Source organism: Temnothorax longispinosus, chromosome 3 (assembly GCF_030848805.1).
Source record: "Temnothorax longispinosus isolate EJ_2023e chromosome 3, Tlon_JGU_v1, whole genome shotgun sequence".
NCBI lineage: Eukaryota > Metazoa > Arthropoda > Insecta > Hymenoptera > Formicidae > Temnothorax > Temnothorax longispinosus.
The window spans coordinates 8,841,159-8,861,648 of record NC_092360.1 but is presented as its reverse complement, the minus strand read 5'-3'; the positions used below and the strand labels follow the sequence as shown (position 1 = coordinate 8,861,648).

The 20,490-nt window shown below is 42.7% G+C and overlaps 4 protein-coding genes across 20 annotated transcripts; 2 read left to right on the top strand and 2 right to left on the bottom strand.

The window, feature by feature from the left end:
• Window positions 1–6: 6 nt before the first annotated feature.
• Sf3a2 (splicing factor 3A subunit 2) lies at window positions 7–1,332 on the top strand. Its single transcript, XM_071774363.1, has 2 exons — window positions 7–554; window positions 721–1,332. The coding sequence occupies exons 1-2, from the start codon at window positions 9–11 to the stop codon at window positions 997–999; spliced, it is 825 nt and encodes a 274-aa protein (XP_071630464.1). The 5' UTR covers window positions 7–8; the 3' UTR covers window positions 1,000–1,332.
• On the bottom strand, window positions 1,274–3,468 carry Rpl27a (ribosomal protein L27A). The gene is made up of 6 exons (XM_071774364.1): window positions 3,392–3,468; window positions 2,984–3,047; window positions 2,374–2,471; window positions 2,033–2,182; window positions 1,627–1,762; window positions 1,274–1,422 (listed from the first exon to the last, which is right to left on the bottom strand). Exons 1-5 carry the CDS (start codon window positions 3,392–3,394, stop codon window positions 1,634–1,636), a joined length of 444 nt encoding a protein of 147 aa, XP_071630465.1. The 5' UTR covers window positions 3,395–3,468; the 3' UTR covers window positions 1,274–1,422; window positions 1,627–1,633.
• A 580-nt stretch (window positions 3,469–4,048) lies between these two features.
• On the bottom strand, window positions 4,049–13,610 carry Liprin-beta (liprin-beta 1). 11 transcript variants are annotated; one of them, XM_071774343.1, is made up of 13 exons: window positions 9,366–9,508; window positions 9,111–9,296; window positions 8,178–8,392; window positions 7,876–8,024; window positions 7,409–7,763; window positions 7,089–7,250; window positions 6,895–7,026; window positions 6,625–6,796; window positions 5,859–6,154; window positions 5,603–5,779; window positions 5,119–5,490; window positions 4,841–5,041; window positions 4,049–4,424 (listed from the first exon to the last, which is right to left on the bottom strand). In XM_071774343.1, exons 2-12 carry the CDS (start codon window positions 9,196–9,198, stop codon window positions 4,883–4,885), a joined length of 2,277 nt encoding a protein of 758 aa, XP_071630444.1. In that variant the 5' UTR covers window positions 9,199–9,296; window positions 9,366–9,508; the 3' UTR covers window positions 4,049–4,424; window positions 4,841–4,882. The 11 variants fall into 11 exon arrangements, with proteins under 11 accessions (XP_071630444.1, XP_071630448.1, XP_071630447.1 ...); XM_071774347.1 differs by lacking the exons at window positions 7,409–7,763; window positions 7,876–8,024; window positions 8,178–8,392; window positions 9,111–9,296; window positions 9,366–9,508 and adding exons at window positions 10,346–10,503; window positions 10,867–11,005; window positions 12,818–12,890; window positions 13,481–13,610; XM_071774346.1 differs by lacking the exons at window positions 7,409–7,763; window positions 7,876–8,024; window positions 8,178–8,392; window positions 9,111–9,296; window positions 9,366–9,508 and adding exons at window positions 10,346–10,503; window positions 10,867–11,005; window positions 12,818–12,890; window positions 13,224–13,366.
• On the top strand, window positions 13,189–20,364 carry LOC139810637 (uncharacterized). Of its 7 annotated transcripts, none has more exons than XM_071774357.1 (6): window positions 13,189–13,322; window positions 15,118–15,333; window positions 15,452–15,683; window positions 15,907–16,175; window positions 16,262–16,597; window positions 16,773–20,364. In XM_071774357.1, the coding sequence occupies exons 2-6, from the start codon at window positions 15,158–15,160 to the stop codon at window positions 17,257–17,259; spliced, it is 1,500 nt and encodes a 499-aa protein (XP_071630458.1). In that variant the 5' UTR covers window positions 13,189–13,322; window positions 15,118–15,157; the 3' UTR covers window positions 17,260–20,364. The 7 variants fall into 7 exon arrangements, with proteins under 7 accessions (XP_071630458.1, XP_071630455.1, XP_071630454.1 ...); XM_071774354.1 differs by lacking the exon at window positions 13,189–13,322 and adding an exon at window positions 13,701–13,921 and having other exon boundaries at window positions 16,797–20,364; XM_071774353.1 differs by lacking the exon at window positions 13,189–13,322 and adding an exon at window positions 13,701–13,921.
• The last annotated feature ends 126 nt before the right edge of the window (window positions 20,365–20,490 follow it).

Genomic DNA, 20,490 nt, shown 5'->3' with positions numbered 1-20,490 from the left:
GAGCAAGAATGGACTTCCAGAATCGGCCGGGCGGCAAAACCGGCGGTGGCGGCGTCGCCTCCTGGTCGGAGAGCAATCGCGACCGCCGGGAGCGACTCCGTCAGCTCGCCCTGGAGACCATCGACCTGAACAAGGATCCGTATTTCATGAAAAATCACCTGGGCTCGTACGAGTGCAAACTGTGTCTCACCCTGCACAATAACGAAGGCAGCTACCTGGCGCACACGCAGGGTAAGAAGCACCAGGCCAATCTGGCCAGGAGGGCCGCGAAGGAGGCCAAGGAAGCGCCGCAGACCCTCGCGCCGGAAAAGCCCCGGGTCGAGCCAAAGAAGTTCGTCAAGATTGGTCGACCTGGTTACCGAGTCACCAAGCAACGCGATCCGGAGTCCGGCCAGCAGAGTCTGCTATTTCAAGTGGATTATCCGGAGGTGGCGGACAATGTAATACCACGACACAGGTTTATGTCAGCCTACGAGCAAAGGGTCGAGCCACCGGATCGCAAGTGGCAGTATTTGCTGTTTGCGGCTGAGCCATACGAGACTATTGCTTTCAAAGTAAGAAGATACTGTTTTCCTTCGTTTACTTGCTAAATGTTTTTCAGATTATTCGTCCCATGAATGAGAGTTTGAGTGATTAAGATAGAAACTACTGTTTGCCTCAATTTAATATAACATAGAAATAGTGCGAAAGCCTTTACTCACTGTCAATAATTTTTTACAGGTGCCTAGCAGGGAAGTGGAAAAGGCAGAAGGAAAGTTCTGGACTCATTGGAATAAGGACACAAAGCAGTTTTTCTTGCAGTTCGCATTTAAGAACGAGAAGCCGTCTGTAGGCAAAGTACCACCACCGCCGGTTCCCTTGATAAGGCCAGGACTGGGCCCGATGGTACCCGTACCACCGCCTCCGCCCAGGCCGCCAATGTTCAATCCAGTACCACCGCCGCCAGCTCTCTTGGCAACTGGAATGCAAATACCTCCTCCACCACCTCACTTAGCATAAGAAATCTGACGGAACGAGATACATCTATCATAATGAACCTTCCTTTAAGATAATGTTGAGCTGTATGCACAATGAAAACCAACAGGCAACAGAAACGGACAATACTTAAAGAATAGATATCCAACGCGTCTTATTGCATTGCGGTTTTCATTATGCACAGGGCTTTACCGTTTATATCTTCGCTACATATTCGCGGTCTATGTCTATGTAATAATATAGAATCTATTTATAAGAATAGGACAACTTGTGAAAAAAGCACGAGAAACGAGATAAATGTGTTTAAAAAAAATGTGTTTATTTATCATTTCATCGAAATACATCCTCCACAATTTACTCTTGGTCTTTACTTAATTGGTCTTTAATTCCACACGTTTTAGTGAAGCTTGAGTACTTACAAAGCATACGTTTATGGAAATTGATATTCTGAAAGCAAAACATGTAAGTTAGCATCTTGATTATACAGTCTCTTCAAGGTAATTCACAAAATTGTTGATCAGAATACAACAATCTACACTAATGCACAACATTTCGTTAAAACGTTGTACAGTTCTCAGTCCGCCCGTTACGGATCATCATGAAAATAACAAAAAGGTACCGCCGAATGTTCGAAGAAGAAAAGGAACGTACTCGATGATTATGCGCACAAAACACATGCACCACCAACTGCTTTGATCTTGTCCTCCGCTTGTTTACTGAAGAATTTAGCCTTAACGATGACAGGCTGCTTTGGAAGGCGTCCTTTTCCCAGGAGTTTGTAATATCCCTGAAAAAAGTTAATATCAATCAGTAGATTTTTTATGTGCTAATGTATAAATGCAAAATTTTAATGTGATTGAATTGTCGCGTTTAAGCTTTATTATGTTTTTTTTTTTATATTTCATGATCACGATCAGAATGCAACACTCTACAGTGTATACAAGTGTTGTACAGCACTTTTCAGTCCGCCCGTTGCAAATCATCACATATTGGGAAATATAAATATTTAAAGAATATAATTGTATGAAATTACAATTAAAAGAAGTCTACAACTTACCGCTTTCACGAGATCGATTACGGGAGCTTTGCCTTCCACATCTTTGTACTTCAATCTTGTCTGTTCGGAGACCAGGGTCCACAATTTGTCTAGATTTATAGTAGGGCACCATTTGGTGTTGCGTCGTAAGTGATAATTCCTCATACCGAGCTGTAAAATAAAGAAATATCAGTTAACAAGATACGAATTCTTGACAGCACGTTTATACGCGTTGGAAATTATTCAGATTATACAGATACAATCAATGTGATTCAGTTCGCCGGTGAAAATTAAGTTCTCATCATCTGATAAATACATAAAGTCTTTTTTTATTGCACAACATCATATAGACGTATTCCTACCTTTCCGAAGTAACCGGGATGGTATTTGTCGAAATTGATTCGATGATGGTGCATACCACCAGCATTACCGCGACCACCAGGATGCTTCCTATGCTTGCCTGAAAGATGCAAACAGTTCAAGAAACCATGTAAAACAGTATATTTTTCATGTGTTTAATGGAGCAGAAAAAAAATTAAATATTTATATCAAGTTATAATTTAAGACACAAGAGTAATGGCACGTTAGACAAATAATTATATACACAAAATAAACATCTTTGATTCGATCAGAGATTCAATATTTGCAAAGAAATATTTTACATTAATAGAATTTTGACCTCTTCTTTTAGAAAAGACTTTAATATGATTGAATTGTCACGTTTAAAAAGTTAATGATTTCTTTTTAATATTTTATTATCACGATCAGAATGCAACATATTCTACAGGGATATAAGTGTTGTACGCACTTTTCAGACCGCCCGTTGCAAATCATCATATAAATGAGAATTATAAATATTTGAGGAATTTCAATCTCAAATTTATAAACATATATCGTGCTACGTTTGTTAACTAGTACACGCTTTCATTTACTTCATACACGTGGCTATAACAATATACTGAGCAAACATACCGACGCGGCCGTGGCCATGGCTCACGTGTCCACGCAGCTTCCTCGTCTTCTTCTTGTGTGTGGACTGAGAGAATATAAAATATGCAGTTAATAAATATTAATAATTCAACTAAGAAAATTGCGAATAAAAGTGCTCCAATTGTCGATCGATTCGAAGATAATCCCAGGTAATTTCCGAAGGAATCTCAAGTAAAGTCATCCAGCGTGGAATAGAAATTGCATAGGTATAAATATAGGTTAACGTTATCCGCAAAGATATACATTTTCTTTTCGCGAGTGTAATAAATGCAGAGAATTATCCGCGATTATCTCGATCGTGTATTTATCGCAAACAAACAATTAACGGATAGACGATGTCTCCGGAATTGTTAGATTACTCTGGAGATACCGCAGCACAAAAACACTCACCATTTCGGTGCAGCAACGAAGGAAAAGAATCGCCGCAGTTCTGCCAATCTAAATCCATCAAAATTAAAACGTAAGATACACTGCGCATGCGCGCGGTGTACCGGAAAATTCCGTCAATCGTAAATTAATGGAAATGCCTCGACAGTCAATAAGATAGATTCTCGACTTATCATTTGCTGCAAAAAATTACTTGATTTAAAAAAAATAGTAGATTTTTAAGAACATTAATTTTTTTTAGTAAACTTACATTAAAATCATATTTAATTTAATGATGATAATTCTTCCTGTATTTCATTGATTATTATTATTGTTTTAACAGGTCATATAAAATAAGATGTATATAAAATTAGACACACATATAACGATTAAATAGTGTATTAATGAAACAATGAACAAAATTATATAATAAAATTAATTGATTGAAAAAAAATTTAATAACAAATAATTATAAACATTATTCTATGATTGTAGGAAATGTGAAAGTTACAATTGCACGCAGCTGTGTCGCATAAGACTGCGATTCCGTTTTCTTTTTAAAGGTAAAGACAATAATTAAAGACAATAATTCTTTAATTAAAGATAAGCAACAGATAATTAATTGGATACAACGTTATTCTTACACGAGAATTAAAAATGGGTAAAGATAAATGTAGGGAATAGGTATAAATTTAATGTTTATTTCCGATTTACCTATACCTATACATAATTTAATGATTCGTAGTAAAAATATTTATTCTCTGTAAAGCGGTTAATTTTTATCAAATCTTTTAGTTACGGCGTTAATGAAACTTTGGCGGTGATCGGAGTTAGCTCTCGTTTATGCGACTTCTTATCAGAAATGCACATTTCGATGTGGCTATGTATTTTACGTTACGGATAACTGGTCCCAGGTGATTCTGATGTATTTTCGCGCGTTGTCTCATGTTGTTTGGATATGTATATATCCATTGTTTTACTGTTGAAATGTATCCTTTCGCAATTCGTCCACTTCATATGCACCCTATAATTCTCCTTTGCCCAGTATCCTCCAAGTCTAGAAGGCATATTTTCTTTTAATCACATAAAATTGAGATGTAGAAAATATAAGATATTCGAAATGGTTAATAATAGCGCCATATATAGGATGCTCTTGTAAAAAGCTTTTGGTAAAAAGAAAAAGTATTAATTATAATGAAGAAATGAATGAAGATTGATAATAAGCAATATATTGATGTAAAAGTTACGATGGAAGCTAATAGAATTTTAATTTAGAGCTCAACAATATATTTTATATAGAGATATATAATAATCCTTATATCTCGTTTATCCAAGATGCATATAAAATCATGATAATAGTAGTTACCAAAAATAGGCTTTTCCAGAAATAAAAGTATGATTTACACAACTTAGAAAAGTATAATCTTATGATCATAACACGGTCTTCAATATCATTAGTCGAGTTAGACTTACAAGTTAGTTTAGATGATTACCCGAATGAAGCTTTAATTGTGGTTAGAATGTGGGTGAGTTCAAGTTAGGGCTGCCCGGTGTTGACGAGGGCGTTGATGGGGTACCTGGTGGCGATGCCTCCAATGGGCAAACCAAATTGCCGAAATCCATCTCGTTTTTACTCTTCTTGCGTTTCAGCGTGAATTGAGATTTCTTTGGTACCTTGGATAAAATTTTAAATTTAATCATCATTTACCATTAAGAAATATTACTGAGATAAACGGCATGATAAAACGCACTTTTAATCTAGCAGTAAGCGTCAGTGGAACGAATCCGAGTGTGGTCTCCATTTCTCGCTTTTGTTGAACCACTTCTCTGCCGAGAATCTGATTAAAGTGCGTCGTCAGGTGTCTACGGAGCAGAGTCTTCGCCGGTGGAATGCTGAGCAACGTGGCGAGCAGCTCGGAAGTAAATCGACCTTCGTGGATCATCAGGCCCCCATGAACGCCGGAACCGCGCATGTTCGGCGCATATTCCGCGAGATCCACGACTCGCAGCCACTCCATCACACGATGGTTCGTCCAGAGAGTTACGTTCGTACCATCGGCACCATTCCCGTTCACGGATCTTCTTTCCAAATTGTCAAACTCAAAGTTCAAGTCTCGTAAAACCTACACGATGTACATTGTTTCAAATATTGGCTCCAAATTTATGGCCTATGTATCATGTATATAGCATCTGAATATCAGAACTTATAAATTATAATTATACATTGTGAAGTACCTGAATTCCACGTCTTAAGCTGGCGGCGTGCAACTGTGCGGCCACTCCGAGGTTCAAAAGATCCTCCGTAGTCAATCTGTGTAAAACTCTACCATCAATCTTGGCGTTATGGAAGGCTTCTTTGTGTTGTGGCAGTCCGATATCGTCTAGCCATCGTAACACCGCCGCATTATCCATCTGCGAGATATTGGACAGGATCTTCACTCTCAGACTTTCTCAGATAACTCGATAAAGTTATAACAAAATCGATCGCAACCTTGTGAGAACCGAATAATCCAGCGCCGTTGCTTCGCTCCGATTCGATGGCATAAAGCAACTTTTTCCTGTGCAGAGCGTTCTTTATGTCTAACTCTTTCTCCAGTTGAACCTGCGTGGCGTCGAGCAGCTTCGATCCGGTGGCACCCCATCGTCTCAGCTCGCCGGCGTAGCATTCCAGACCAAGCCGAGCCAACCAATCACCGATCTCCTCCATACCGAGTTCCGCAAGCGGTTTCGGTGGCGGCAATTCCACTTGTGCGCTTGTCTCACTGATAATGATTTTCGCTTCTTCCGCTGTGATAATAATATTTGTATAAATACGTACAACTCTTTACATATGTATGTTAAATAATGACATATTGGACCCTTTGCATTAAGGTGAAATTAATACGACTCTAATCTTATTTATGTTATTTCTTCAAATACTTGTTAAAGCAGTATATAATTAAATCAATAATCTGTACTTTGGCTTCATAAAATTTCACAGCAATCAAGTTACGAAATGAGGAGAAAGCCCCTTTCAATAGTTGCATATTTATAAAAATTAATTCATATGAAGACTTAAAGAAAATATTTAATAATGATAACGTCCGAATTAGTCCGAATGCATGCGCACCAGCTGTGAGTGGTTTGCAAGCAAATTACTTTTCAATTAATCGCAACAACATGCTGTTATTCAAGTCGATTAATATTGAGATACTATGTAGAATCGTTAAGAACTTTTAAACATGACACCGCATGCTTAGATAAAAATCGATCGGAACCTAGAAGAGGAGCGGACAGACATCTCGCAGAGACTCCCCTAACAGCCAAAGGTACCGTTGTATGCGCTCCCGAGACTAAATTTGGAACCTTACCAAATACAACGCCTTTCTTGGACGTCGGCGGCCTAGGAAGACTACTATATTGACCCGTATGTCTGCTGAATCTTTCTCCCTGTGAACGTAAAATTGCTTGGTAAATTTTATCATGGCATTTTATGGTATAATAATATAGAACTTTATATTATAATAACTGTTAAAATATATACTAACATTCGATAAAGGACTTGTATTGCGCAGCGACAGATTTTCGTGCTCCAAACTAGCTTGTCTGAGTTTCATTTCGGACAAGGAGGTAAGAAGCTCCAACTTCTGTGTTTCCAAAGCGCTTCTTGATAGAACTTCCTATAAAATGAATGAGCATGTGAAGCTATAAATCGATCATATAAAATCACAAGATATTTTACCTTCTGCAACGCTTCTTCCATCTGTCTCAGAGTATCTTTCTTCTCCTGAAGTACGCTCTCCAGCTCTTGAATCTTATTCGATTGTGCGTCGACTTGTTCGGATAAAACTGACACTTCCATATGCAGTGCTCCACGTTCGCTTTCCAATTTTCTCAATCGTTCCTGAAAAGCAAATCGATAAAACGATCATTAATAATCTTATTAGTAAAAAATTTCACTATTTTAAATTTTATTATTAGAATAAGAGGATTAAGGAAGAATTCACATTTATGGTACCACACAATCGGAAGTTTTATTAAAAGTTCTCTCATACAGTATACCTCGGTCTTGCTATGATAATTATTTATGCACATATTGCTTCCGCAGTGAAATTGTTGCAGCGAGCAGTAGTGATGCGGTCTATCCCTCTCGTGGCAGATCAGATCGCTATGAGACATAGCTCTCTGATCGCGGTCCACTCTACTGCGGAATCTGCGTCGCCTTCTGTCCAAAGAACCGGCGCATCTCCCCGTTGAGCTTACCGGCAGGGATGTCGTACTGTTCGTCCTGCTACCCGCGTGTATTTCTCGCTCCTTCGCGAATATCGGATCTTGTTGCAAGTGACAAACGTGCGGATAATGAGCGACGTTTCTCGCATGTTCCTTAACGGCGTGATGTGCGAGCTCGCTAGAAACGCTGTCGGTTTGTAAGGATCGATAGCTTTTAGAAGTCCATTTAGAGAGATTCAAAGATATTCGATATTTGTCGAACGGCAATATAAAAATTAGGATGCTGTACAAACAGTGACCTTGAGCACGGCATCGCACAGAGAGACGGAAAACTTCCCAGATGCGCAGCCGACGCCGGGCAGATATTAGCCATACCGTTGGATACTGCACAGATATTAGGCATACTCCCTTGAAGCGCTATCATCTTAGCATAGCCGAGTAAGCAAGCCTACAACGATATTATCAATACCTCGGCGAAAGATATTTCATTGACATTTTTTATATAATCACATTTTACTAATTGGAATATGTAAATACGAGATATAGTATCCCGTATATGAGTACAACTTCTTTGAACTCGATTTCTCTATCTTAAGTCTACCTGACACAAACACTCCTGAGATCGGTAGGCTGTCTGGCACGCGATTGTCGGCTCGGACAGATCCGGCCTGATATCCCGCGGATAATCCTCGACGTACTCGTCACCCACGTCAGAGTTCGTCGACGTCCCCGACGAATCGTAGCCCTCTGAGGGCGTCCATCGGCTGTTCCAACGCTTTATAGTCGACGCCGCGTCCGACGAGTCCGACTGCGAACCTGAATTTAGATACGGTTGAAGCTTTTTTTAATCCACGCGCACGAGGGGTTCAAGAGGTCTCTTCCCATCAGCGGTATCGCGGTGAATCTTCGAAGATCGTAACGCGCCGCGCCGATCTATTTTCCGCGCCCCGTACGGTGGCCTCGAACGTGGAGTTTACTTTAACAGAGATTGAAACAATAATCGATCCCGCGTACTATACCCGTACTCGAAGTATGAGTCAATGAACGTATGTGCCTCGGACGGTCAACTGCGGTCGGCGCGCCCCGCGGTTAAGGCAATCTATTTCGAGCGTGCCATTTATTCGGGCTCCATCAAAAGCATAACTCCGGTGCACTGGCCAGCCAGAGCGAGCCAGCCAGCCGAACGATTTTAGTACCGAAGCGCGACGAGTTTCGCGAACTGGTCTGTCGGACGTCTGCCAAGTTATATCGCGCCGTTTAATTGAAACCGCTCGAGTGTTATGGCTTGGCTTTCGTGAAAATCGTAAACCGTAGAATTATATAGCATTCACGTTGCTTTCTCGACTAAATTTCAAATTCAATTGAAAATATAAAATTGACTTGCTCAAGATGTCTTTGATTGGGACGACATAATTATTCAAAAGATAAGTTTTGATTTAATTCGTGTAACAGTTCCGTACTGATTCATTCTAATTCTTCAATTTCCGTATTTCGCTGACGTCACGCGAGATGGAAGAGAGGGTTGAAGAGAAACCTTTCGCTTGTCCCTTATCCTCTTCTTCCATTATGGGAGTGAGATCCTTTCGTTCTCCAGCAATACCGTCGCTCCAAGTGTTCTCCATGATGAATTTCTTTCACCCAGTATTCACGTTTTATTCCATTCAATTATTGCGTTTGCTTTCTAGTTGAGCTCAGTGTGAAACACATTACGGTCTCATATCTGGTTCAGTGACAGATGTATTAATGTCGAGATACTTTTTCCAATAAAAATTACATTTCTATCACTTACTTTCTTTCACGAGATCACCGTTATAATAGATACTTCGTATAACGATGTTGCCGGACACCGTGTACCGTGCAAAGTGCATTCGGGACTCTGATATCGGCAGGTTTGTACACAATCGAACGTTATCTCGATGAAGTGCACTCTCGCGCTACCAGTCGCGGCATCGTCTCTGCCGAAACTAAAATTAACGCCATGAAATCCTTCGAGAAGAGCGGGAGGGAGTACGCAAAGGAAAAAGAGAGAGAGGCGCAACAGCAATTTATAAATAGATCAATGTCCTCTCTTCTCGTTACCTATGAGATCGCGGTGATTTTCTTCATCTCTAGCTATTTAAGCTCGATAAAAAAAATGTTTTAAACATCAAGTCACATAATAAGACGTATAAAACTATAACTATTATCCTTACCTCGTTATTACTTATCGATTTAAAGGTAATGATCGAATCCTATATAACGATAGAAATTATTATGAATTATAATATCGTCCTTATCTCTTAGGCGAGAGAGAAATTCTATCGACAATTCTATATTCATATAATAAACGCATAGCTACGAAAACGATAATTAAAACCAAAAATGTATTCTTAAGTCACGATCGACTTCGACCACCATCGGTCAACATCACGTCCGTGATTACGGTCTAACTATTACAAAGTCAGACGTCCGGATGTACGCGCGGACATACGTGACCGGTGTACGGCGGCGATCAAACAAGCGCGCGAACACGTGCGCGTCGACGCGGCCTGTAGTACCGGATGCAAACGCGGCTCCGGATGCACGCAGCGGACACCACACGTGTTCCTCGCACGCCGACGACGTTCGAGCCGGTCGCGAAACGTTCCCGTTTCCGGAACGCGTCGCGTCTTGAAGAGCGGAAGCCACGGAAGGGCAAAATTCTGAGGAGACGACGCGCTCGTCCTTCGCTCACCGATGAGTGTGCGAGCGGCATAAAAATCACAGATCACTATCTGTCTGTCAGCTTACCGGCTGCATCCATGCTAGCAGGATGTTCTGGGTGACGCCATCGGGCGGCGGGGGTGGCATTGGGGCGCTCTTTATCGCGGTCACAAGATTCCTCGCTGCCTCTTTCACCGAGTTCTTCCATTCCAAGCTGCTCTCGGCCGAGCTATCGGCACAAGCACCTGCAAATATATTTGCAATATAATGACCGTAGAGAGCGATCGCAATATCATTTGAGGATATCAATCGAGATTTAGTGGAAAAGTAAAATGGACCTATAAAATTTGCGATTCAGAATTTACTGTACTTTGAACATCGTACTTGAAATGAATATTACAAATTGTAAGCTTGCCTGATTCTCGAACTGAGTATTTTTTAATCTTCTTTTGAATGAAACAAAATCGCTAGTATCTGTCTTTCTACATTTCTCTTAGAATCGCGTTGATAACGTACTTATAGAACACAGGTATCTTCATGTATCCGTAGATGATATGCTATGTGAATGATACATCCAAATTTGATATCTCTATAAATCATATTTGTACCAGAAATAATGTCGTCCATCTGGAGCAACGCAGCCTCCAGCATCTTGCTGGCCTCGTTCGAGCTCTTTGCCAGGAATGTCGATTCGCCCGCCTGCGCCGTCGTGCCGTTTCTCTCCTCACCTTTGCCCATCACTTAACGCTGCAAGAGAAAAATTATAAATTCTTATTTTTCCGACGCAAAAATCCTTGTCTAAAACTCGATGTGTCAACGAGACACAAGACGTTTTTGGATGTTACTGCAATCGAAACGATTCGCACGGGTTTCCAGACGACGTAAGTGCGATGCAACGTCGGGAAGCGCGGTGCACTCATCGGGATATAATTGTGCAACATATTCAGGACTGCCTCGTTAAGCAATCCCGAAGTGTGCGGGTGATTATGCAATGATTTTAAATTATACATTTTTTTTAACTTTGCTCTATATAAAATTAAAATTACATCTAATCGAAGACGAGCATTTTGTTTGAGAAAAATTAATTTAAATAATTCTCAATTGAATTTTATTAGCACCATTTTTAGATTAATTTATATCTGTATCGAATTATAGCAAAAAACTGGTGTATATTCGAAAGTAACTTCGCTATTTTTTATTAATTTTTTTTAAAGACATCTTAAAAATAACAGATAATTATAAAAGTAAATAGAGAACGAGATATTAAGATTTTAAATAAATCGCAGTAAACCGCAGGTTTCTAAAAGCAACGATTTGTGAAAGTATTTTTAATCTTCATATTTTTTTAACCGAGTTACGAGGCGTGAATTCTGAACTCATTCTTGTGCCGAATTTGTCACTCGCGATTATCTATAGAGAAACCTGGAATTTTTTAACAATTGGACTCAATTGTCTCTGTAAAATTAAATGTTTTGATCATAAATAAAAAATCAGCTCTAATCTAAAAATGGAGCTATAAGATATCGCTTACGTTGAGCTCAGGATCCATCGTGGAGCACTTAACAGATGTAAAACGGACATTCTTATCAGCGATAAGGCACGCGAATTCGATGATCGATCGCGGAAAAAACATAACGTGAACGTGTAAAGAGAGAAACGAGAGGACTGTCGAGATACAAAGAAGAGAGAGGAAAAGAAAGAGAGACAGATCGAATCTCACGGGACGATCATTCACTCCGATCTTACCGTAGCGTTTCATGATAAGAACGATCGCCAGAGAACCCACAGATTCAGTAAAACAACGACAATCGCACGATATAGGAGATAACATGTAAATGACGATCAACAGGTAACCGGAGAGCAACGCCCAACACACACTCGGTGCCACCATAACATATACTCTGTCACTGTCACTGTCTCTGTCTCACTCTCTTCATTCTCTCCCTCTCTTTTTCTTTTCTCCGTCTTCTTTGCTCCATTAATCCTCCTTCGCGAGCACAGCTGCGCCGACCGCAAGTAAATAATTTCGTCCACAAATTATCTGCCTGTCTTCCTGATATGTTCACTCGTAAATCAATACATTAGACAAATGTACTCCAGATAGTCAAATCTGTCGAAAATAAATGTCACTAAGTATCTGCCGTCTGCTTTGTCGGCAGAATGCTAGCAGGAATATCATAGAATATGTCAACAGAACGCAATAGCAGATTGACCGCAGAAAACAATCCGTCTGCAGAATAAATCTACCGTTTCGTAACCATTGAAAAATTTAAATAATATGAAATCTATTGGTCGCAAAGTGACAGACATTGCTCGGTTTCTGCTGATAAACCTGATGGCGTATTGTTAACATCTCGCTTACTATGTATTATATATCACATCGATGTTAATGCGACTATGTATAAGATAGATGCTGAAGAGAAGCTCAAATTAATCTTCATTTCTCTACGTTTCGAACGATTCGCTCGTCTACTCGTCGCAGCATTTTGTTCGAGAAATTAATACGGAGCGTATCGGCGTGGGGATGCGAAATGGGTGCGACTCGGAATTGCAGATTACCTGTTTACGTCAATCGGGCACCGTCAATCTGCGGATGTTGGCCGCACGTTCGATAAACATCGGCAAAAACGCACTGAAATACGGAAAATGAGAGGATATCAGTTCGCGCCGGCGTTACGATTACACCTGTAACGACGACCCTCGTCTCCCGCGCGAGGCATAACCATCAGGCATAACGGAAATTCCGTCCGAGTTTCTCGCGAGGAGAAGTCAACAAACAACGCAGTTGCACAATGCACGCGGCGAGGCGGAGTGAAGTCGTGAAGTGCACCGCGAGCGCGAGAATGTGGTGATGAGGTGAGGTGAGGTTAGATCGGAGATCGGAGACTTCGGAGTCGCAACTCCGCGGAATCGATACGCGCGACAAGATCCGCGATCCGCGTTTTATCGAGAAAACAATCCTTACGCCAGAGGAGACGTCACATGACAGCGCTGGAAGGAGATCGCGTCGCCCACGACGACCCGATTTCCGATCTCCTCCGTTTGCGGATGAAAATTCACGTAGGTGGGTTTTTTAGGTTAGGAATCGCAGCGTGAAACTCCGCGGACCGTCGCCGTCCGCGATCGCGCGTAAACACGCCATCATACGACGAGCCGTGCGGGGCGATGACGTGCGTGACGTTTGACAGGTCAGCGGAGTCGAAACGCGCGCGCGGTACCAACCTCGGGTCGCGCGAGGAGGTTATGTTCGCGCGACCGAGCCATGCGCGCGCGCGCGCGCCCGCGTGATCACGATCAGTCTCGATCACGGGAGTCCGGTGCAACGACGTCGGCGCGATGTCCGTCGGTCGGTGAGCGCGCGGAGCCGCGGATCGGTCGGTCCGTCGGTGGCGACGCGGTTGGCAGCAGTGCCGATATCGGCGAGCGCAGACGAGCGAGAGAAGTGCCGTACGGACACCTCGGCGCTTCCGTTACATTTTACTTGTGTAGTTGTGTGTGGTCGTGCGCGGGGAGGGAGAGAGAGAGAGAGAGAAAAATAAAAGTGTCAGGGAGATGCGTGTGCGGCAGCGCTCGTGAGTGTCGGGCGGCCCGCGAGGACGACGAGCGAAAATTCCGTCGTGGCGCCGAGGAAGGTCCACCCGCGGTCCCCCCCGTGGAATGTGAGTAAGTGGCCGTCGCAAAAAGCCGTGAGCGCGCGCGAGAGGTGTCCCGCTGCCCCCGTCCCCGTTCGTCCGTCCCGTCGTTTCGTCCGTTTCTTCGCCCCCTTCCCGTTCCCCTTGGCCCCCTTCGTCCCCTCCTCACGTTGCCCTCCCGGTTGCCAATCATTTTTTTTCCTCTCGCCTCCTCCGCCGTCGTGCGCGCGAGACCGCCAGAGACTTTCCGCGGAAAAGCCGCGAAAACTACGTCACGAGTGACGGATTCGGTCGAAACTGGGACAAAGTGCAGTGCACTCTGGCATTGCGCTTTACCACCAGGTGTTTCTATGCCGTAATCTTCCCAGGATTGGGTAACACTCCGTACCGTTGCACCTTGCTCTCCTCGCTCGAGGGACACCCCTCCTCGGAGTGTATTCTCGCGGTTTTCACGCTCTTTCTCTCGAGCGCGCGCGCGCGCGCTTGGAAATCGCGAAACGCGAGCACGGGCCGACGGAGCGGCTTGACAGAGAGATATTACACGGGTGTATCGGGCATCGGGCCACCGCCGTCGCGCCGCGGAGAGAGAGAGAGAGAGAGAGAGAGAGCGAGCTGACAGGTAAAGGTGGCATTCGGGGCGCGCGCGACGGCGCGAGATGCGAGCGGACGCGAGCTCGCGCGTAAATACGTCACGGTGATATACACGGTGAGGACACGCACTCTCTCTCTCGCGCGATAAGAGGCAGGCCTTGTTTCTCCGCAGAATTCGCGAACGTTGAGCAATCGCGCGAGTGTCCCGCGTAGCGAAAAAGCGCGTTTCTCTCTGCGTCGCGTTATTACGAGATCCCGCACGGCGACGTGTCCGTGGCGCGAACGTGGTGACGATGAACGGGTCGACGCTATGTAGGGCACGACGATATCGGGTCGGGTGCCCCGAGCGACCGAGCCTCCCGTTCGCTCGGCTCGACGAAATATGGAACGCGAAGCGCGTCAGATGATCGATCCTCGCTCGCGGTTCTCGTACGTTAGCGAGAGGCATTTGTGATCCTATTTTAAACGGGTTAAGGTTGTATTTAAATGGGCGAGCGGTGAGATCGGTGCTCCCCACTTGGACGTTTGGAACTGTCGGAGCGGTTGTGTGAATTCTACGAGTATACGCTGTCTGCAGTGTCTGCGTTTTGCCACCCAGGAATAAGCTCGACTAATCCATGCACTTGTCCGTCTTAGGTTAGATGACGGACTCAAGGTAGTCCTTCCGCCTGGTAACATGTCAGATGGGGTTGACGGTGGTGGTGGGGAAAACGAGGTAGACTCCCATTCCTCTTCGCAAGCCGAGGCCGGAGACTCTTCTAATCACAGGGAGGAAGAGGCGTTAGATCCTGACAACGAGGCCGCTCTCAATACAAATTATGACAGCAGCGATGGAGCTGTTCCCGCGTTCAGGTGAGATTGAGATTTGTAGCTTCGTGTCGGATAACAGCCGACTGGAACGACTGCTCTATCGCAAAACGATGTATGTACGTCTCTTGGATACGCGTATCTGATTCTCTTAATTTCGTAGATGTGATAGATGCGACAATTATGAAACTATAAACAAGGCAGCTTTCTCCGCTCATCAAGATCAATGTCTGGCGAGCGGCGAAGCCGGGGAGAGCACTGAAGGTATAGAAGGGACAGAGAATGATGGGGATGGAGAGGAGGGTCATTCGGGGATCAGGTCTCACAGAAAGATGTTTGAATGCGACGTCTGTAATATGAAATTTTCAAATGGAGCTAACATGAGACGACACAAAGTAAGTACAGAAAGATTGTACGGTGGAAAAACCTATGTCGATACGTCACACGTTTTGGTTGACGATTTGTTACATGTTTTAGTTGATAAATATAAGAAATCAAATTTTTTCAAATATATAATTCTGTTTTCTGTATCCTGTTAATGATGATTTTCTGTACTCAATGTATATACAGTTATCTGCAAACACATTTGACCTATGGTATCCTCTTTTTATCTTTTAGATGAGGCATACAGGCGTGAAACCGTACGAATGTCGGGTATGTCAGAAGAGATTCTTTCGGAAGGACCATCTTGCGGAACACTTTACGACGCATTCAAAAACTTTGCCATACCATTGCCCGATATGTAACCGAGGTTTCCAAAGACAGATCGCGATGCGCGCTCACTTTCAGAACGAGCACGTTGGTCAACACGATATGGTCAAATCGTGTCCTCTCTGTAATTATCGTGCGGCAACCATGAAATGCCTTAGGTTGCACTTCTTTAATAGGTAAGTCGCATGCCACTTTCGGGAATTATTCAAGGAAAGTATCACGTTGCTATCCCATTTTATGTTATACCTTTTATTGTTCATAGACATGGAATAGATTTAGATAATCCAGGACCAAATAGCTCTACGTCCATAATGAATAGTTGCACGTCTGGGGAGGCGATGCCTTCGGCACCTCTGTCCGACAGCGGGGACAGCACTGGCAACCGTTCGACCGACAACGCCACGCCCCCCATGCATTTCCTTACGCCCCACGTGGAGATATCCATTCCTTACCCCGAACAAGCTGCCAATCAACGAAATCCGAGTCCTGCCCCGTTGAACGGAGACAGCCCCAATAGTCCGCAGAGCGCTGACAGCAATAGCAACGCGCCGAGCAGTAGTCATCATCAATTATCTATCAATAGCAGTACCATTCATAGGTAAGCAAAAGTAGGTCGCGAAAATTATTATTAACTTGTATGATTTTTATATGTTCATGTTATTTTTATCGCTAATCTCTACTTGACTGATAAATAAATCATGTATGTTGAATAATTCAAGGATTAAATTAGAAATGCCGACAATTAATTGCGTTCCGAATCACGTAAATTACAGATCGGATTTTCACAATTTTCTTAGGAACGTAGGCGGAGGTGACGAAGCCATTACACCTTCGATCTCCCTGATACCCATCAAGCAAGAGCCGAATAGCAACGGTATGGACGACAGCGGAGCGACGTCGAGCAATCTACCGTTACCGTCGCTGATCAAGGTGTCACCGTTGAAGTCGTTGCTGCGCGACGATCTACGTCGCAAGTTATCCACCAGCTCCACCAATAACAATAACAACAGCGGTTGCGGTGGCGGCGTTAATTCCAATCCACACTCGAGGGGCGAACCACCGACCTCGACTAGGCCAGATCCTCGCACGAGCGGCCTCCAGTGTACCCACTGTCGCATCACGTTTCCGGATCAGACGTTGTACTTCCTCCACAAAGGTTGTCACAGCGAGAGTAACCCGTGGAAGTGCAATATTTGCGGGGAGCAGTGCTGTAATCTGTACCAGTTCAACTCGCATTTACTGAGTAAGAGTCATCAGTAGCTGGGAGAAGAAGGCAGAGAGCTACTCGCAGTTAAAAAATTTTGTCTTTTCTCTTTCTGTTTCTTCTACTTCTTTTCTTTTCCTTCTTCGTTGAACAAGACAAAATATATATAAGGTAAAGGTACCAATACCCGGACACTTGAGCATAGGAAATGTACCAATACCTGGACACGTATCTGTGTCTGGATACCTTTAAAAAAATTTAAATTTATGAAAATAAACGTTTGGCTATTATAACTGAAGAAGAAAAAATACTTTTATCTTTGATTTTTATTCGCGTTATACTTATAAATAATAAAGGTGTCCGGATATAGGTACATGTCTGGGTATTGGTACCTTTACCTTACGGCAGGAGATTCGGTACGTATGTCGTATGTAACGTACGTTCAGTGTTCATTAGCATGAAGGTATAAGTATTTTCTGCGACGTGTTCAGACATACTTCTCGCCAAAAATACTTTCGAAAGCCGCAAGAACGCGCTTGCCGAAGCATGACGGCGAGACAACTGTAAATTGAATTGTAAATTATTCTTAAGAATTCGAGAAAGAGAGAGAGAGGGTATGTCTGCTCTTTCAGAAAATAATGTACAAAGCGCGACAACTTGTGCCTTTTCTTTAAAAGAGAGAAAAAGGGAGAGAAAATTGCGAGATAAAAAAAGAAATTGCCAACACACACTCGTCCATCATGCTGTTATATTGTACGAACTATCCGTCCATAGGGCTTTATCGAGATATTCCGAGCTCTATCATTAGTCTTAAATTAGTAAAATAAGTATAGAAATGCGACGGGGCACGTCGCAAATCGCTCCGTTGATAATTGCGAAAAGTAATATATATACATACATATTACATAGCTATATATACAACATATAGCTATGTTGTACTTTTTTGCGAAAAAGTACATTAAAATTTCAAGTAAATAGATAGAGATTTTAGTTGACGCTGTGCGGTTTGGATGCTTAAGACAAACGCGACGACACGGATATGGTTCAGTGAAAGTCTATTTTACAGACGCAAAGAAAGAGAGAGAGAAAAAGAAAGCATTTATTATTGTTTTAAGGCCAGACTGTCTAAGGACAAAGAAAAATTGTACATATGTAAAGTGAGAAAAAGAAATTTATATCTATATGCATAGGTTTAAATATTTAAGACCTATGCGCGTAAAATTTATATAATAGAAGAAGAAATACCACGAATAATCGAAGAGTTTATCCTTCAGTGACTCCCATGATTTGGATTTCCACGCAAACTCAAGAAGAAATGACTGTTGAGAAATTTTACAAATTCGGAAGAGAATTTGAAGGATCCGAAGCGTGGCGTTTGTCAGAAGCACATTGACGCGGCGTATATCCCGTATCGATACACGTGGATACCGTTGGATCGCGACGATTTCTCGGCTGCGACGTGGTCAATACCAGCAAGTATCGTCGCGAGTTCCATTTATTCTTTCTCCCTTAGATGGGAACGTTGCGTCGCATCAGTGAAGAACCGTGGAGCGTGGATGTACAGGAAAACACAAAAGCTAGCCGGGCGTGCGTTATTAAATATTAACACGATAGGGGGGCAAGTTCGAGAGGTGTGACTTTTAGCCGAAGGCTCGTACGTACCCGGGCAGGTATCTCGATGTCCGTTCGCTTCGGCCGAGGTTATCTCTCTCCGCCTTTCTCGCCTTTGATCCGATAAATATTTTATATATAAATATTTGTACAGAAAAAGTATTAGAGGAGAGAGAAAGCACGAAGGGAAAAAAATTGAGATAGCATATACATATATATATATACACACGTAGAGTCACGTACATAACGAACAGCAAACACATACACACAGATATATGTATACACGGACATTTATATAAATATAAATATATATATATATATATAAATATGTGCCGTCTCTCACGCAATGAGACTAAGAGATACACGTACACGCGGACACTGCTGTAAATGGTTGTAGTTATTTAAATAACTATTCTGTATATCGCGTAATATTTAATACGATTATAATTATTTATTAGAATCTAAGTAATTTATTATTGCTTTGCATTCCAAGAGGACCGGAAACCACGGGACTATACGATTAGATAAGCGAATCTCTTAGCGTTAACGGTGCTTTTCTTAACAGATGCCGATGCCGCGTTAACATGATTCACAACGGGCGAATTTTCACGTGTAAAAAAAAAAGAAGGAAGAGGAGGAAAGGAAGAAAAAAAGAAAGAAACGATGAGCGCGTCGGGAGATCCATCGGGCAGATCTCGCGCGTAAACGAATGCAACGTACACAAATTATTACTATCTTCGATCGATATAACGTATTTAAGAGCTGTCGCGAAACTACCACTATTTTGTACGCAGGGCACGTATGTTCATTATTAGGGACACGTTCGTCATTCGCACTTTCGATCCTTATTATTAAAGCATCATTGACGTACAAATCTTTTTAGATACCTTTACAAAAGAAAAAAAATAATGCGCGCGCCTGTCGTACTCTCGTGCGGCTCCTCGGGGCGGAATCGTGAACAAAAAAAAGTGCCTGATTGGAAATAATTCATCGAGGATAAAAGAAAGTTGCGTGTATTCGTGCGAGAAGATGAACGGAAGAACTTGGTCGAAGAGAGAGAGAGAAGGAGAGAGAGGAGAACGGAGGGAGAGAGCGAAAGGTGTGATTTAAAAATACTGATATACAGGACACAGGAGCGTGTGTTAACCCGTGTTCACCGTATGTGCTTACCGCTTTAGCGTATATAGCGACGCCTTTACACTGTGATCACGTTTACAAAGAAAATAGTCTTAAAGCTAGAAGATAGACGTAAAGGTATATATCTTATAGGGCAAGCGAGAGTACGACGGGCACATCCTTGAGTGTAAGACAGGCGTTTAGACACCCACGGACAAGCCACCCACACCCACCTTGTCCCTCCCCCCTTGAACCCCTTTCCCCCTACCTCTTCCCCTCCCACAATTTATTTATACATACGAATAAAGATATATTTAAATCGATAAGAAAATGGAACAAAAAAAATATTGTTGATGTTACTACGGTGTAATGGGTACAATCTAAATACATGAATATTATGTATATAAGGAATAGAACGGAGAATTTTTATCGTACACGTCTTATTCTCTTTCTTTCCGGCTCACCAGTCTCCGGTTTCCCCACTAGATAGAATCCAGCCTATGTGCGCACACGTGATAACACACGTGTAAGCTCGCGATTTACGAGCTCTATTGCCTCGT